The sequence below is a fragment of the Patiria miniata genome, unplaced genomic scaffold (genome assembly GCF_015706575.1).
Source record: "Patiria miniata isolate m_02_andy unplaced genomic scaffold, ASM1570657v1 HiC_scaffold_20, whole genome shotgun sequence".
NCBI lineage: Eukaryota > Metazoa > Echinodermata > Asteroidea > Valvatida > Asterinidae > Patiria > Patiria miniata.
Genome location: NW_024037059.1, coordinates 3,647,755 through 3,667,390, shown reverse-complemented (window position 1 = coordinate 3,667,390; position 19,636 = coordinate 3,647,755). Strand labels below are relative to the sequence as shown.

At 41.2% G+C, this 19,636-nt stretch overlaps 1 protein-coding gene across 1 annotated transcript in view; it reads right to left on the bottom strand.

The window, feature by feature from the left end:
* Positions 1 to 19,636, bottom strand: part of LOC119727448 — a 57,111-nt gene that overhangs the window by 11,647 nt on the left and 25,828 nt on the right. Inside the window, exons 4-6 of the mRNA XM_038199329.1 lie at positions 9,718 to 9,834; positions 7,278 to 7,394; positions 308 to 442 (exon numbers count right to left, since the gene is read on the bottom strand). Coding sequence (XP_038055257.1) covers positions 308 to 442; positions 7,278 to 7,394; positions 9,718 to 9,834 — 369 coding nt within the window. The remainder of the gene's footprint in view (positions 1 to 307; positions 443 to 7,277; positions 7,395 to 9,717; positions 9,835 to 19,636) is intronic.

The following is a 19,636-nucleotide window of genomic DNA, read 5'->3' as shown; positions in this document are numbered from 1 at the left end:
CTCTGTTAAGATTCTGAACTGAAAATAAGTACATTACTTCAAACAGACCCAATAAATGGAGACATAATAAGGACTTGAGAACAGAGTCTAAACAGACCAAGAAATTGAGACTTTCGGAAGTCTGTTTAGACAAGATTCTTACTTCATCAGGACTCGATAATATTCTGCAGTTGGATGAAATCTAAGACTGCAAAGAACTTTAGGGAAAGACAGAAATTGGTAATGACCCCTGACAAATTGAGACAAAATTCTCAACTTCATCCCGAGACTATCTGGGGCTTCAGGGCATTATCGGCGGGTAACTCACCCACGCAATCCAGCTCCCCGTTGACGTAGGCAAACTTGTAACCGACTGGACACAGACACATGTAGTTACCGTAGGTGTTTTTGCATCGCCTGTCCTGTGGGCAATTAGCAGTGCCCAACGCGCACTCGTCAACATCTGGCAAAAGAAATTCCAGACACAGAGAAATACATGATCAATCAAAAGTAAATCAGGCCATCTGTCTTGCTAGAGACTAATTCGGCGACAGCCGTTTTTTGCGGTGGCACCAGGCTTTCGCGAGTCTAGTCCCACCACAGAGCTATATTTAATTGCTAGAGCACTAACTCCTCATTTCTTACGTGTAAAGATATTTTTAAGCCATCCTGCGCGCAGACATTTTGAATTCATGTGTGTGTTTGTAGAACATAATGAAATAAAATGGAGTGAATTTTGAAAGTGCACTCTAAATGCAACGCGCAAGAACAACAGACGATGGTTAAAAGGCGGATACCCGCACGCATTTGTGTCATGCGCAGAGAAAAATAAAATGCTCATTTTCTGACTGTGCATTTCGGATTGAGAGTACCAACTTCGATAGGTCCCTGTAAAGAATACAAAATGCAGATATGCAAATAGCCGTACAAAAGCCGTACAAAATTTCAAGTTTTCCATAGGTTTGTGCACAAACATGGATGCGCCCAGCAGGCATCACTTTGTACATGGAGTCAGGGCTATAATAATTTAAAGGTAGCGTCCATCATTTGTAATGTGTGCATTATGTTCGTTTGAAGCAACAAGTGTCCAAAATCTAAAGAAGGGTGCTTAACAACTAACCTGATGAAATTTCAGCTCAGTGAATGCTGTACATTCCGAGCAAACAATATTCTAGGATTTCGATTTCAAATCAAAAGTTGCTGAGTAATGTTATGTATTGGCCTAAATTCAGCATTTGAGACACGTTCGCTATTAGCCGATTGTAACTACGTGATGTCACGCACTGAACCGACGAATTAGGCCTATAGAAACCACGCACGCGTCTGCAAACAGACATTTCCTACGATGCGTCTTTAGGGTTTAGCTACGGACCAATTCGCGCACGCTAGTAATTCTGTCACGAAGGCCCCCTTCAATGGCAAAAGCATTGTGCTAGCTATTGTTCAGATTTCCATCATGAGGTAGTTGCTACAATAGCGCAATGGTTTCTCCATTGATGGGGGCCTTGTGAGAGCACAGTGACCGCTAGTACTTGTCCGGATTTCTCTGTGAAGGAAATGAGCTGGCCCGAGGCTATTTACGGCGCTGGCTAGTATTAAAGCCAAGATGTACACATTTGCAAGTCTACAAGTTGTTCCTCCTGATAAGGAAGGTCAACTTGTGGTTCATAATCCACAAGGCGGCTTATCCTGATGGCCCAATTTTACTGCATCAAGGCCAACGCTCTAGACAGGCATCATCGGGGAGTCAGGTTGACGTAGCGGTACTTTCCTCGCCTTCCACCGCTGTGACCCGGGTTCGAATCCCGCCTGGGCCAATATATGTGGATTGGGTTTTCAGCCCCTGCCTGATTCCGTGGGTTTTCCCCAGAATATTCTTCTGGGCTTTTCCTCCCACCTCTAAAACTGTAACTTCTTCTCATTGTCTTCTCTCCACAGGTTTCTTCAGGCTTGCGAGCTACAGTGCCTAGGGCGCTTTTGAGGAATCCTTGGTTTCGTTACCAGAAATGATTAATACTAATAATAAAAGCTGGCTATAGGCCTCAATGCATTTAACATTGCATTTGGTACCGGTAATACTGCATTGGCTTTATAGATCGGGGCGGAGTGGCTTCCATTTTCATCGGTTGCTATGTGTTTACCATTCAGTTTTCACTGATTGCTATGTAGTATGTACATTGTACTACAAATCAGCACTTCATACTAAAGAAACATTGAGTTTCAAGAACATAGGTCTGGGAGAAAGATAAGCCAACGCAAAATATTTCCCGGATGTCAGCGCCAAGCTAATGTGTTGGGCGGTCTTATAAATATATTCTGATTAATATGGTGTAACTTTTTATTCAACAGCACAATCTTTATTATGTTCAAAATAGGAAATTAATAACACATGAATACAGATATTTCAGAACAGAAAAAGGTTGACAATATTTGACACCTCTGTGTGCATGCAGTGGAAATTCAACACGACAGTACAGCAAATGATCTTCATTTTTCGTGTGATTTATAGTAAGCATGATGTGATCAAGTTAAAAATAAATGGGGAAGAATCAAAGATTCCCATATCTGGCTACTCCTAGAACTATGAGGCTCCGCGTGTTCTAGGAGTAATATCTGGCCATCAGTAATGTTTCCCTTAAATGACCTATCAGCCATCGGAAAGTGATAATACGTCCTAAAAAGTCAAAATTGGCAGGGACAAATTTTGAATTTTTACTGAGAAAACACTTAGAAATGTTCAGACTAGTCCCATGGCATGGGTTTGTGCACAGGGTGACAAGTGATGGCCAGATATGGGAATCTTTCCCATGTTTGAAATAATGAAATGTGTCTAAGGGGGCACACAAAAGAGCATTTGGCACAGAAAAAATTGAGGCTAAACTGTAACAAACATTGAATTTGATGAACGTATACATGTACACCGACATGATACATACAAAATTACAACGCACACTGACTTGTACACTGTCATAATTATCATGACTGTGCAGGCCGTGTCAAATTATTTTTTTTACAGCGATTTCTAAGGTTTTCAAGAGATCGACACCCACAATCGTGGAAAATTCAGTACAATGCTACTTACTAACGTTGTTATCATGGATAGTTTCACCATTTTATCTGACAATCTGTACGCAGATCATAGTTTTTCCCGAGGTTTTCCCTTCTAAAAGTCGTAGACGATGTTCCGGGCCGAGTAGCAGACGATGCTTATTTTGTGTATTTCGAAATCAACTTAACAGAAGAGGGCGCAATTTAATCAAGAAAGGGGGCGCTATTTAATTAGGAAAGAGGGCGCTATTTTTTATCAGGAAAAAAATCAGGTATTTGTACGGTCCTTTGGTTTTTATTGGTGATTTGACATGGTGTATGTATCTTAGCATTTCTCGCTAGTTACAGACCATGTGCCATTTGTTTACAAATCGGATGTTGTGGTCATGTGAATTTATAACTTATTGTTTGATTTTTTAACTAATTGTTTTATTTTTGTTATCATTTGTTAATTGCGTCTTTATTAAATTTATAACTCGAAGGAAAGTGTGCATAGGCTTTCGTAGCTACCACTTTTATAAATAAGATAATTTTGTTGATGCTGTTCTTGGATTTTTTTAAAATCCCATTTCCCATAGAAACGCCGAGGGATAAGTTCATAATCTTACTTCATCTCAGAACTTCCGCAGCGCACCACAATTCAGTCATCTTCGCCCATAAATAAGTTACTCATATACATCCCCACCCGCCGTCCAAAAGTCACACGTACTCATCCGATATAATTGCAAACACATAACCCCATCAAACGTCAAGTACAATCACTAGACACGTTTCCTAAAAAGATTCGCCCCTGTCTCCTCTTGCTGTCTTTATTAAATAAAGGCGGGAATTATCAACGACGACCTTGACATTTCACTCAAAGGTCCCAAAATGAAACAAATCAATTGCTTCCCCTCTGTGTAGGAGATCGATTCGTATTTGACTTGATTTGTCGACGTTGGAAGGAAACTAACTGGGGAAGAAATTCGGGGAAGAAACTGTGTCTTTTTTAAAAGAAAAGAAGGAGGAAAACATCCGGGGTGCTTTTAAGGGTACACCCCATTAAATAGGCCCACAAATCAGTCCGCCTAGCTCATGATGAATACACTCAAATTATATTCTCTATAGGAATTTGGGAATTGAAGATTATGCCACTGCATCTCTGGCCTGAACTTGGACTTGGGACACTTCTGAGCATTTTGGATGCAATAATGGGTCCGAAGGTGGCGCTATTTAGCTATGTTGTGGATGAGGGGTGCCCACCTGCATTACAATTCCCATAGACACTAGTGCGAAATGCCCATACTTCAAAATTCTTTTAAAGATACTCAGAGCTCTCACAGGTATTTAAGCTGCATAGAAAAATGATGATCAACATGTCATCTTTCATTTTCTTTTCATTTTTGTTGGTGGGTTGACCCTTCGACTTGCGAGATATTCCCACCCAAAGAAGACGACCCCTATTTTCCCCAAAGCGGAACGGTAGCCATCTTAAAAACGATCCCTCCACAACATGGCAAAATAGCGCCACATTCGAGCCCAATTGCATCCCCAAATAATGATCAGAATTGGAAGCTCCAAGTCTGGGCCAGAAGTTCATTGCCATATCTCTTCAATTCCCCAATGTTTTGGCTCTCAGAACTCTCTAATATAGAATATTTCGAGGGTATGACTGTTATTCATAAGCTCGGCTAATGGATTTAGGCCTATTTACCGGTGTGCACCCAGAGGGATCCTTTTTTTCTTCTTCAAAATGGCTACTTTTCCAGTTTGGAAACACATCATTCGGGGTGGTCTTCTTTGGGTGAGAATTTCTCTAGTGGTTAACCCACTAAAAATTGAAAAGAAAATGAAAGTTGACATGTTGTTCATCATTTTTCTGTGCAGCTCATGAACACCTGTGAGAGTTCTGGGGTGCACCCCTAAACTTGCAACGTACTTTCCTTTTATTAAGCGATTGGTGGCGCTGTTTTATTTTTCAAAACTCGGTTTCGTCACCACTTTTGGATTCAGGGGAGTTTTTATGCCCGACTAAGGGGCAGACTCCACCTCGATAGGGGTCCATGTTTTGCTTCATTAACAAATCATATATGATTTGAAAACACAATTTGGAGTAGACCTATTCCGTATTGGTTTCTACAAATACTGATATAGGCTTCAAAATTTGTACAAAAGTCAGTAACGAAGTCAAAGCTGGGATGAATACAAGGTTTGGAAACCATCCTTGGAGTTGGACGCACTGCCGGTGTCAAAAAAAAAATGGTCACGAAGGAATTTTCAGTCTCTTCAATCGCGTTATTATGGTTCCGTGTACACTGAGGCATGCGTAATACAGTCAAGCAGTCCCTTTCTAAGGAGTCAAAACGTCACACTACATCGGAATAACGGAATTACTTATTATGTCAAGAAAAAACAGGAACCTGGCTGTCTAGTTTGTCAGTGGAAAGACGGGGGGGGGGGGGGTGGGGGGGTATAAGACCCAAGTGTGCTGTTCCATATAATTTATTGCATTCTAGTTCACCCTTAAAATTGGAGCAGACGTCTTTATATAGAACAGGTGACAGACATGCGCAGAACGTCCGTATATTTATATTCTTGCAAATTAAACTCCGGTTCAAGGCGTTTCGATGCCTTATCATCAAGCCTCTGGGCTCGGAATTGTTTTCGAGTGGGCTGTAGGAAGAACACGAGGAAGTGTGGAGTCTCTGCGGGGCCACGAGGAAGTATTACTTTGCGGATGCCAGCTATTTTCGGTGAAAATTGGCATTTCCAATCGAGGCAATCTGTATGTCACCGGCCTCCGTGGGGAGACTACAAAACACTGATGCACGCCTGCACCGAACAGCTGTCAGGAATTCAGCTTCAAGATTGTAGTCTTTCTTACCCTCTTTTTCCCCTCTTTCTTTTAAAGTGGAAGTTAATTTTTCAAACTGAACTGAAACCATTTTTCAAACTGAACTATTCTTATTTCTTGTTTAATTCAATGGCAGACGATAGACTTAAATTTGGCACTGTTCATAATTACAGGTGTTGAAAGGACTACCATTGATGTCTTGATGACACAAAATTGACTGTTTACAGTGAAACCATGCATAATATGGACGTCTAGATACGGCCAATTATTGCGTCCATCCCCACTGAATAGGCAGGCCCATAGCAGGAAACAACATCCCAGTCTATTCTTGAAAACCTCCTCAAGGTAAGCGCAATTCCCTTGTCTGTCTGGGGCCGTCTAAGTCCCAACAGAAAAGCACCTAAATCCTCCCATTTCCGCTGTCATCTGTTGACCTACAAACGACATGAACTTTGACACGGGGTGGACTGGTTTCCGTATTACGCAAAAGTTGAAGACTTGACTGTAATCAGGTGGGCCCGATTAGGGGATTTTGTTTCCTGCCATTTGGGAAGTTGGGATTGTCTCTCAACTCCGTAAGCAACGAAACTCAATACCGGTTTTGCGAGGATGTAAATACCTCCAACCAAAACGGTTCTGGCGACCCGATGTCATGCACGCCGTGACATCGGGTCAGCAGAAACGTTTTTGTGGAAAACCCTTTAGTTTTACCCTTTATCAAAACAAATGTCGCAGTTAATACCCTTCGGATTCAAAGAAAAGTACAAGCTTGTCTGCATCACTATCTCATTTGGATATAGAGCCAGAAGACCTGCCAGCGCATCGTTGTCCCCGCAGACCTCTGATATCAGTGGATCAAACGAATGTGCGTGCACGCGACTTTAGCTCTACCGGGTGCACACATAAATTGACTTGAGAATTTCTACACGAGCTTATAAGCATGAAAAGTGCACCCACAACTGTTTTTGAAAAAGGCGACCGTTTGGCTTAAAAAACGGTGGGATTGTGTAAATGTAGCCGAGGATCAACTCCCTGGTTTTTGGGCTTCCATCTGAGGGCAGACTTGATAAAATTACGGTTGAAAAAATGGGTCCTGTTTGCCTGAGAAAGTGGAAAGATGCCACTTGTAAAATGGATGCATGCAGGCTTGGGAACTATTTACTTTTCGGGAGGGGATTTTGTTTTGGTGTGAACTAAAAATGTAATTGGCTAACCAACCAAAAATTGAGAATAAATGGAGAGATGAAGGACAAGACAATAATTTAATTTTTGTTTGAGAAACCCCAGTGATGTCGGCTCGCATGTTATTTAGCCCTGAACTTTGTTGATTTTACACTGTTTACGATGGGTCTTGAATTGGTGTGGTGCACCCTTTGGCTTTAGACCAATACGCTAATACCTCCAGTCTATATTTTACCTGTGCATCCGAGGCCATTCGGCAGGAGGGCAAGACCATCTGGGCAGAAGCATGTGAAACCATCCTGGTACTGGATGCAGCCGAATGCGCATCTGGTTGCAGAACAACGATCGTCACCTGCCAAGAAGAAAACAGATATAATTTATTAAAAAATACTTAAAACGCTCAATCGATCGGCACAATCGGGAGTGGGGATATACAACTTAGGCCTTCATTCTGAAGACGGTAAGACACATATCAAGGAGTTCACTTACGGCCAATTTTTTTTTAGTGTCAAAATTACAAAGCGCCCTCGCCGTGCCTATGTGAACTGGCTCACGATCAATGGCTCGGCATGGCGCCCCCTATAGACACAGAGCGCCGATATTGATAAGATTTGTATCTCTCTTGGTTTAGATCCGTCACACTATAAGCACCTGAACAACAGCGTGGCAATTCTTATTTTAGGTGTACAATGCAATGGAGGTATGTGTTAGGAAAATTTGCTTGTTTTCCCCTCTTTTTTCGTTTGTTTAAGAATTGGTTGAATGTGGTACATGATGAATTCCTTACGAAACCATCTCGTTAGGCCTACAGTTATCTCAATACAGTTGTGCAAGCAGACATCCTTCATCTTTTCAAAAACTACCTAACATGAGTATTTCATCTCGATAGAGCATAATATTAACATACTTTTGTGTATAATCAGTGAAAATGCCATGGAAATCCGTTCATGCAAACCAGAGATCTAACAGATTATAAAAGACTTTGGTTTTTTTCCACTCATTCCAATGGGATTTACACAGTTTAGTGACATCAGTGCATCAGGCCCTAAATAAAGTTAACTGTGTAAATTCCATCCCATTGGTATGGGTGAAAAACCACAACCTTTTATAATGTGTTAGATCTCTGGTTTGCATGAACGGATTTCCATGGCATTTTATCCACAAGTGCAACAATTAATACATCAGTAACAAAAATGGAGTGATTTTACTGATTGGAAGCAACATTGAACGTCTAGCTATTATAGCCCGGCCGGCGAGTCAGCAATTATCGCTGGGCCGGGGTATATCTGGACTGGCGGCCCGCCGTGATTAAACGGACACTTCCTGTTTTCGGCCTTCAGAGTCATTAAAATTATATTTATGTAAGCGCCGGGGGCCGGGGACACACATGCCTGGGCGAAATGTGTCGGTGTCTTGAAGGTTTCAAAACAGAGAAATGTTTCTCACCTGGACGAATGGATAATTATTGTTAACTTTCATTAATTGAAACCTTCCTTGTGTCTACTTTATTTTTCATCTAAAATAATTTTACAAAAAATTGCTCTGACTACTTAATATCGTTTTAACAAAACAAATATATTAAATGAAAATTACATTCCACATGGCTGACATAAAAGCGTTCTACATATAAAAGCATTAAACATAATTTCATGCGATTTAGTATTTCTAATTTTGCACCCAAAGTGAAGACGTCAAAAGCTTTTAGCCAGCATTCATACTTGTAAATAAGGCAGCAATGTTATTTAAGTTATTTTCAATTGCGTGAGAATGTATTTTTGCAGCGGAGAATGTGTTGACTGGGCTTGCTGTGCATAAAATTGTGGTATTGATTGAACCAAACTGCAAGCTCCTTTCCCGTAAAAAGGGGGAAATTGTCTGCTCGTAGTCAGAGCACACCGATGAAAGACTCGATTAACTGAAATAATCAGAACTTTCCTTTTCCCATTTATAAACAAGAGGGGAGAATAGGTAAGCTACTGTCAAAGTGCAGTCTTTGCGGATCAATCCAATTACCGGTATCCGTGGCTGCCCGGAAAAAAAACCCACAAAGAAACATTCCATATCTGCTATCTACAGTAGACGAAAAGTGCATTGATATCCCGGACTTAATCACGCACATAACAATGCGACATCACGCACTGTGGTTCCTCCGGATAGCAAAAAAGTGAACTGATTAAAAAAGATATCGATTGCTGATAAGTGATGTAATTCTTCCTCCCATTTTACATTCTAGTCTAATTAGGTCACCAATATATAGGTTCCGTTAATTTGTCTTACGCAAACAAAATTAAGGATGTGTTCGTATAGTATTTTGCACAACAAGTCCTCTGAAAGGAGGTCAAAGGTGACAGCTTCTATTAATTTACTCCGAGTAAGGGAAAAACACAGGTAAGTAATAGGTAACTTGGAGGCAACCAAAAAGACAATAAACTAAAGGAACCCTCGCGATAAACACATTACATTTTTCCCAACAGTTTATGGAAATTCCTTAAAACATTATAAATGGAATCAACATTTGCCTTATAGTTTCGAGTCTTATTGGAGAGTGCTCAGAACAAGCTGCCTGTCTAAAATTGCCTCGTGGTCATGGCCCAAAAGGTTTCTACATGAGTCTGTAAAGAGAATGAGGCCGAAACCAGACAGGAAGCCGTAACAAATTCTGAAACTTTACTTACGGCTGCAAGAGGTACCGTCTTCCAGCAGAAGATAGCCGTGCTCGCAGTAGCAGCGGAAGCTACCGGGTGTGTTCATGCACCGGTGGGAGCATGGCCGCGTGCTGCACTCGTTCAAGTCTGTGGAGAGAAGACGAAAACACGAAAATTATATTTTAGTTCTTTCTGGTATAGTGATACGATATCTTAAAATTGCAAAAGTATACTGTAGCTAGAAGAAACCCACAGGGAGAAGAGAGATTATGAGAAGTTTTATGAGAAGTAAACCCTGAATTAATCTTTAAAGAGTTGAGCAAATGAGTTGATATGTGCCCAATGTTGGTCAACACTGCGCCTACACTCTTGGGAAACTTCTTCCCAACACTTGGTCAATTGTGTCCGAACAAGGCAAATTCATACCATTTTAGGGCAAATAACATTGCCCAACAGTGTTTTACCCGGTGTTTTTTTTTTGCAGTTTAAGCATAATCCATGGAATCAGGTAGGGCCTGAAAGCCAAATTTGTTGATATCGGCTTCATCGTATTCCAACCGATTTACGGGGTGCAAATGGGGAAAGTCCACAAATGCCCCAGAGCAAGCTTGGTGTGCCCAATGAAGTGGAACAGTACGGTAGCAGTCTCAGTAAAAGAAGGACCTAGGGTATAGGAGACACATCAGTCTAAGGTATAGCTGAGGACCTATAGGAGACCCATCAGTCTGAAGTAGTGGGAGCCAGATGTCGTTGAGGTGAAACCCGATGTCTTGCCGGGAACTGTGTTGTGCTTGCGGATCTCGATGGCTTCTCGTATGCGTCTTGGATGCCAGAACTGGATCGGTGCGATGAGTTCAGCCGCATCCCAGGTTTTACTTGTCAAATATTTCCGAATATTTTGACGGGGTTTCGTGCCGGTCCGCTTCAATATCATATTGCGGAATTGTTATGTTTTATTTCAGAAGTCCCTTAAAAATATGAAATGCATTGATAAATAAACGTCCAGGGATCGCATAGGCCCAAGGGCAAAGCTATATTAATGGGTCGCCGGTCGCGTGCCATTCACAGAATACCTTCCGGTGCCGCTTCCAGGCCATCTATCACCGAGTACTTTCCCATTCATGACTCCCCGGATCGAAACAAAATACTTCCACCAGAAACATGATAGAAAAATAAAAGAATGACAGGAACAATCAAAACACTGCCCTGGGTTAAACGGATAATATTCTGTCTCGGTTCAAAATATCCTGTACCTGCCCCGTAGTAGGCTGTACCTGCCATGCCAAAATTAAGAGCTACATTACGAGTTTAATTAAAATTGGTTTGTAGTCGTAGAAAAGGGGTTGGACCTGCTTTAATTGCTAGAAACGAAGTCTTACCCCGAAGAAATATTATATCCTGCAACACGGCAAGCACGTGTACTTTAAATGTCATTTTCGGTTTATGTCTTGTACTCGTTGCCGTAAACTAGCTATACAGAAACACTTTTTTTCTGGCGCCCTCTTTAATTTGATTAAGCTCAACACATTTTTCTTCAAAATTAAAGTCCGGATCGCCCAAGGGTTACCTTTTTATATATGTGCTACCGAAACTAGTTTAAAGTTTACCAACTTGTTTACTATAAGTTAGTCATCTGGTTGGTTTAACAGATCGGTATCTACAAGCTCAATATCGGTATAATTTTGATATCACATTGTTCTGCTTTAATTGCGAGTAACGGAGTCAAACGACTCTAACCCCGGAGATTATATCCTGCAATTAACAAGAAAAGTCAGTGTGCTTTAAATGTCATTTTCGGTTTACGTCTTGTATTCGTTGCAGTAACAAGCAAAAAATATCCTTTTTTTTTTTTACAGCTCAACACATTTTCCTTCAAAAAAGTCCGGATCACTTAAGGGTTACCTGTGCTACCGAAACTAGTTTATTGTTTACCAACTTGTTTACTAAGTAAGTAATCTGGTTGGTAAATCTGGTTGTCCAGACGCTCGATAACCAGCTAGTTTAATAACTTTGATATCACATTATTCTCGCAATTGGCACATCGGAGTGACATGTTTTGCTAAAACAAATTGTAGTTTAGGTACAAGGTGGACAAGGAAACATTTTGATGTCCCCTATTGTTTCCAGGATATGTTTCTATATTTTAATGTCGCAAATCGTGTAAATCGATTCATTGTGATACAAAACACAAATTTACAAAGTTTGGCGAGGGTGGTTCAGTTTAGGGTCAAGATGTTATTAAAGTTAAGAGTTTTTTTGTACAAGTCTATAGGAATGGCTCCCAAGGGTACAATTTCCGCAATGATTATACCTAAATAACGAGACAAGATTATACTCAAATCTCCCGACAGTCGTCCCTATTGCCATGATGCTCAATTATGATCTTCTATGTTTTGAAAAGTATGATCTTCATGATGGAACAACAGTCGTGAGGGGTTTGTCTTCACTCGTTGAAAATTCCTTGGTATGTCTAGCTAATGCCAACAGGTTTAGGTCATTTGAAGATGTTTCCATAACGATTACGCCATGATGAGTAATTGCCGACCAAGGTAACCTCCTGCCTCAGCCGTCCGTGCGGCCTCAGGGGACACGGAATGTCTCCAATGACACGCCCCGCAATCAACGACGGATTACGGCGAGGATGAGAGATGAACTGGATTGGAGGCCACATGGATATACTGGGGGCATCAACCAGTGTACAAGAGTACGGAGTTTATTATTGGATTCTGTACGTGGACAGTGTTTAAGCACTTTCAGCCGCGCCTATAAGCCAGTCCGCTTATCCGGATCAGGGGGCTAATTTTATTGAGCTGCTTTTAAACAGCACAGAATTTGTCCATACGTACAGAAAATAGTTGCTTAGCAAAACAGGTTACCAGTTTTAAAAAATAGGCAGGCCATGTGTACTGCTCTTGACTGGTTCCCCGATGTTTTTTTGGACAGGATTATTGTTTTTGGCTGAAATTGGGCACTGACCTCAGAGATCCATACGCTGTCCAAAATCCAATCTTTGTGTCAATACTGCTCTGAATACGTTGCAGGTGTGTATATGGCGATGACGTAGGAAGTTAGGAACTTGTGCGAATTCTCGCGAATTTTGTTATTTCCCATCAAAAAAGTTAGCTTTTTACTAGTCAAGGCAGGCATATTGAGGGTAGATTTATTTCTGTTAAGAGTTAATGAAGATCATTCGTTTCAAGGCAGAGCTAAAATTCAAGATTTTTGTTTTACTGAAAACACGTGCGCCATCACTGAGTTTTGGCCACAATAATTATTGCAATCTGATGCCCTGAATTAAGCTGCAATACTAACACAGTGTCCCAAATTTGGCAGTTTAGAGTAAAAAAAAAGGACCTTTAAAAAGCGACACTAGCTCCTTTTAGAGAAAATGGACCTTAAAAAAATAACACCCCCTTTCACATGACTTGGGGAGGGAGTACTAGATCATATCATCATGTGTTAAAATTTGAATGATGACTATACATGTAGTCATGTCTTCGACACCCCAGTACTCGGATGCAACTGTTGCATGCTTCTGTCAATTATGCCCGGGACAAAAGCGAAGGAACCGGGTCGAGGCGATTCGTAACACTCATCCCGATCTCATAACGCCTCGTCATCATTATCAATGCAAGAGGATATTAAGCCTTTAGGGACTAAACATCCTAAACTCAATAAAGGTTCAGAATAACCCTGAGCTAATTTTAGACTATGTTACTTATTTTAATGAGCCATTATTCCGGTTTTGCTGTAGGATAAACGTCCGTAATATTTCATCCATATTTGGGCCGTGTCGTGTAAACACCGGTCTGCGGTTCCGTTCCACGATGCGATATTATTTCTCAGTAATTTTTTAGCAGACCGGATTCAGACGTCAGCAAGAATTGAAAAATGTCGCATTGGGGGAATTCCTCGTTGTCCCGAGTGCATCAATAAGAGGGTACTATCCTCCGGATGGCAATATTTCTAGCCCCGGCTGACATACTTCAGACTCGCTGATGAACGCTGATAGATTCTTGGGTGAAGTATTGGGCACGGTGGACATGGTGTCGGTGGGATGGTATTTGTTGTACAGGGAGGGGCGGGTCTGTCTGCCATGTTATCAAGGCATTCAAGTACCGTTGGCTCTCGCACGGAATTCACATTGGATTGATACATGGACTGATATGAAACTTGGTTTGAAATCGGGAGTTCTTTTTTAGTCTGTATACATAATACGCACTTTCGATCGTGCTTGACTGATAATACCTCGGCTATTCATCAATGGTTTATGATATCCCGAATACCATTATCAGACAGTAGTGTTACTAGTATTCCGATGCTGTTTCAAGAAACATCGGTGTAAATATAAGACATCTACAGGTTCACATCCTAAAATTTCCAAAAGATAATTTACTGACGTTACGATATAAGATTGAACACCAAGTACCATGAAGTTTGAAATTCCGCTGGGTCATGCACAATTCATCATTCGCAAACATGTGTGTTGACCAGTGACGTGACACCATTTCCGAAGGCTCAAAAATGTACATCAAACCGACATTTATAGTGTAACTTTATAAAGAGGAGTAAATTAAGGTGTAGTAATGAATATGAGCAGTAAGTTTTCAAGTAGAATCGATCATACGAAGGACGCCACCTAGCTTTGAAAACAGTTGCATGAGCCACACGGGACTGAATCTGGAAGCGCAAACAGCTTACAATGATCCCCAACGCAGTATTTTTTTTGGTGTGTGTATAAAGCTGGAGCAGTTTGAACTATAAACTCAACTAGGGGGAGGATATTGGGCCATCTTGCGGATGCAAGATGTAGAGGTCGCGAAGTCCGGCACCGGTAAAAAGGATTCCCAAAGCGAGTACTGGCGCCGGTTGACTAAATACACTCTTGCTGGCACGGTTAAAACCGGATAGTTTTGAGAGTTTTGAGAGTCTTTTAGGCTTTATAAAAATTGGCGCAATTGTGGCCAAATCCTCCAGGATGGATACAGGGGTAACGCAATACATTTTTGTCAAAAGTTAATTTAGAATACTGAGCAAATGTTGAGGCATATAGACCTATCTTTTTACTAAGCCACATAAATAGTTCTGAGATTGTTTTAAATATAAAAATACCATGGTTACAGTGTGAACTCATTACCCACAGAAAAATTAATATTCTTGTCTTTTCTTTTCGAAGACAGTGTTAGCGTTAATGTGCGTTTTGCAGGAAAAAACATATTTGGGAAAAATGGTTGAAATGAAACTTTTGCAAACTTCGGCAAAACAAAAGGGGTTCAATTTTTAAGTTAAAAAAAGGACGGATCGAGATGGCCGGTATAGACCTTATTCTCGAGGAAGCCATTTTGGTCGTGTGCCCTGAATGTATTGCATAAATTGTTAACTGTTGAATGGGATGGTGCCAGACTATTTATACATTCTAGCCTCACTTTCAATTTTAATTTAAGGTGGTTTAATTAGGGTATGTTTAATCACAAATTTTAAACAATTCATCAGAGCAGACTGGTATTAATTTGTAATTAACTTTATGTCATTGCTTTCATTTATCTTCGCAAGTTCCAAAAATGAAGATTTTACCTCGCTCTTTCAATTTAATATGGCCGACTCGTGAATAAAGCCCATACCACGCTCCGTACGTTGCACGTGCTTGCACCTGTCCTCAAAGCCGAGGCGCGCGCATTTAGGCAACACCGTTCGTTGATTTGTTGATGAAGGAGCAACGAGCGCGCGCGTGCCACATCACGCGCACGCATGGCAGGAACCAATAATAACTTCAAGGCTGCCGGATTACGGTGCACAACATGAATGTTCGAGGGTGACGTATGCATGCTATGTATACTATCCACATAAATAGTGCATGTCTGAACACAAGTGAACAAGGTAAAGCCTATACGGACGTTAGTCAACGTGGGGATTCACATGGAGACATTTTCAAGAGCTGATGAGAACATTCTTTAACCGACATGGCAGGAAGTGCTGCTAATGAAAAGGGTCGGCCCAGATATAGGCAGGGTGTCACGCGAGCATTGCAAGGGCGTATGTATTAGCACTGGCAGCTTCTTGGATATATCTTGCACGCGATTGTAAATGTTATGTGGAATTTTAAACTTCCTTATTTACAACCACATGTGTCCACCTATATCAGGAAAATCCAGGAAATAAGAAACTACTAAGATGTTAAATCGTTTCTGCCAACCATGTGAACTATTAACCCTATAACCTCAAAACAAAATACTACTGAGTAGTATAACATGTACATGTAGTATGCATTTCTTTCCATACAATTGTGCACAACACATGTTTAGTATTCTGTGGTATTTGGTATTTGACCCCCCAAAAGCCCTGAGGGGGTTGTTAAACGTAAGTCAATTCTGTCAAGTGTAAATCACTGGCTCAGAGATCAAATTGACTCTGCATAATTATATACCGATCGGACGAGAACAGCGAAAGCGGGGTACCATCACCCATATTTCTCAAATCCTTTGATATGATGCAGACAGAGTCAGAGCAAACCATGGATTTGGATTTGCACCGGGCTACATCCCCTTTGCAGCATGCAAGTGAACTCAAGAAGTAAAACCACACAGTCAACTTGTCATTTGCTAGAACTTGTCACCGTTAGGATTAACCCGACTTGGCAATGACAAGAACTCGCAACATCCTGTGGGAAGCAGATGCAGTGAGTGCAGTAGCAACGGAAGACATCAATGAACGTCGCGAAGCAGTTGCTCCCAGCTGACTGCATACATGGAAGACATTCAGCAAGATCAAAGCTCATGCGCTCATAGGTACAATGGGCAGAAATCCACTCTGACAGGTGCTTCGTTAAAAGATGTGCGTCATCGCTTTTTTTGAAAAGCATGCCTAACGTCATTGCTTTTGCTGTACAGTGTTCAGAGAGATATTGTGCTTCATTTTTGAGTTTTGATTAAAGTATTCCTTTCGGTTTTAAGCTCTGACAGGTGCTTCTACAAGTGACTTGGGTGTCGGTCGGTTGGTCCCCGAAAATTGACCAAAAATATTTCTCCAAAATTGAGCAAATGCCATGCCATCGTCTGTAAATGCACTCTCAGCATTGTTTGTGGCAATTCGTAAAGTTGTTTAATAAATTTTGTAAACGGAGGTAAGACATGTGCAGTAATGTTATAGTCAGGTGGTATTTTGTGTAGTGGTTGGACGGTATCTAGAAGGAGGACATGAAAATTGACCAAAAGTGTGGTGTTCCATAATTATGTGCCATCGGCGTCACATTTTTCGCCAGAGCTTATTGTGCACTCGCACTTGTTTTTACAAGGTTCGCATGGATAATACACACATTTTGCTTGTAGTTGGTATACACATCATGATTTTTAATTATGGGATTTTAATTTTAGCATTTCCCCAAAGGAGTAACAAGCTAGGAGCTCTCCACAACTCGGATATTTAATCTTAAAATCTAGTTCTTTTATAATTTCAGTTTTGCCATGATAATGCAGAAGTTTTGCTAGGTATAAATAATGATTTGTATGTGATTTTAATAAGCATTTTTCTCAATGGGGGAAAAGAAGCTTTTCACACCTTGAGGTCATTTTTAGGTCAGCTCATCCCCGGATGTAAAACAGGAACCAATTACACAAAGCAGGCCTCAATCATCTCGCAGTTCAGCTCGAGTGCGAACTGACAGACGCGAAGTGTGACCTGTTGACGGCAGAATTCACTGCAAGGGTCAAAATGTTAACCTGGGAAATTTGAAGGTTAACGATCCGGATTAAAAGGAGACACCCAGGCTGCAGTTTTACTTTACTTTATTATTGGTATATGCAACAGCTGAAGCAGCTCAATGTTCCTATACTGTTGGGGACATTGCAGATGCAAATCTCAAGGGTCGTGAGAGCTACCGGATTGTCCGGATACCAAAGTCCCCTGGAAGTACGGAGTGCCCGGCGACGCCAAAACGGACTGATGAATTTGACTGGTTGCGTGACGGTTAATTTGATGCATGGGGGTGGGAAGGCACAATCAGCCAGTTATCCAATTCAGCTGTTTTATTAGCTCATTTGCCCAAATGAACATAAAACTGCCCTTTTCTCTGGGGGCGGATGAGTGATTAACCAACTGTACCCGATCTTCAATACTTGACAGACTGGCAAGACGTCACGGTCACCGTCAACCAGTATAACCGGGTACCTGTGATTGTGAGGGTAGAGACCAGAATGCGCTGATCTCCAGCTGCTGCAAACAAAACTGGTCTCATGGCCTGATGAACAGGGATAGTAATTGTGAAGCACTTTGGGACCACTGGTATAAAGTGCTAATAAGCACCACACATTATTATTATTATCCAAGACGATCAAAATGGTAGTTTTGCGCGTGTACTGCCCAAAAATCCTGACAATTTATTGCTAAGACCTGATGACAAAGGAAAGGGAAGCGTCACCACTTTGCAGCAATAACATTTGCATCAATTTACTAACAGCCACCTCGATTCACTCAAACGGCAGTGTTATATTGTTGGACATTGGAGACACATCACTCCCATCAGCAGTACGTATACGTTTGCTCCTTTCTATTTTTTGAAGTTGGACAATTCCAAAATGATGAGGAAATGCTACAAAGTACAAGTTACTCCGTACCTTCTTCTGACTCAACTTTATGGCGCGCATAAGTGACATTTATTCAAGTTAAAACGATAGCCTTTGATTATTTCAAGATATCTGGAAACGATTTTGAGAAATCTCCAAATCGATTTTGAGATATCTCGAAACTATTTAGAGATTATCTTGAAATGTATTTCGAGATATCTTGAAATGTATTTCGAGATATCTTAAAATAGATTTCGAGATATTTCGAAATGGATTTTGAGATATCTCGAAATGGATTTCAAGATCTCGAAACCATCATCCAAAGGCTTTTAAAATGTCAAAATGTTTTAAAGATATCTTAAAATAATTACATCTTGAAATAATTAGAGATATCTTGAAATAATCAAAAGCTACCGTGCCTTAAATTGAATAAATGTCACCTATGCGCGCCATGCAACTTTTTGCCATTCATTCAACACTTTGCCACAAATAAAACGAGACATAAGTCCTGTTTCAACCCAAATATGTCAATTTCAAATTGAAACGCCCTGTAAAACCAAAAGTCTGAGATAATTGAGTTCGGCACGTCGAACCAATGCCACGCGTGCGGTCAGTTGGTTCAAGGATGAATCGCAAGGGCTAGCGCTGAAACAAAAACGTCTTTCCAGGCTGGGCACGGATAGGAGATTAAAGTCAACGCCACTGAGTAAGCTTTTTCCTTGAAGTGTCAGAGTAAATCATAATTAGTATGTTCGGACGACAACCCCACTGCGAGTCACGTTCACTCTAATATTCAAACGACAGCTCTTGATGTAAAGTGTGAGGCGCAGCATGACTTGTGAACTCACTTGATGTCTATAAGGGTGCAGTGTGTGATATTTCATGAAAGATACATAATACACACGAGGTGCAAAGGTGTGAGGATGTATACGCCAAACGCAAGACGTGTGCGGTGCAAAGACCAAGAAAGCTTTGGGTAGAAAGTACTAGGACCCTTCTTGCATGACAAAAGCGTACAAAGATGAAACAGTACAGTGAACATTAGTGCAGACACATGGACGATTAATAGCGACGAACTTGGCAGTTTGGTTGTGGTTGGGGGAAGGTTTCCGTTTAATAGAGTACACCTCAATTCGCCAAGACTTCTTGAAATTATGGTTTACCAGACTGGAGCTACTATTGGGCGGGCCGTCACCGTGTAATGGGGAAGTTTTTTGGGGACAAATTAGGACCGAGGTATGGGGACTTTCTGCTGTCCCCACAGCGTCTTCGGTCCCATGGTACCATGCATGGACAACTCGTGTGTAGTCCCCACAACTACGGAACAAGAATGCGTGTTCAGCTGTGTCTCCTGGGCTCACTAAGTTTCATAAAGTGCTAACCAGAAATGT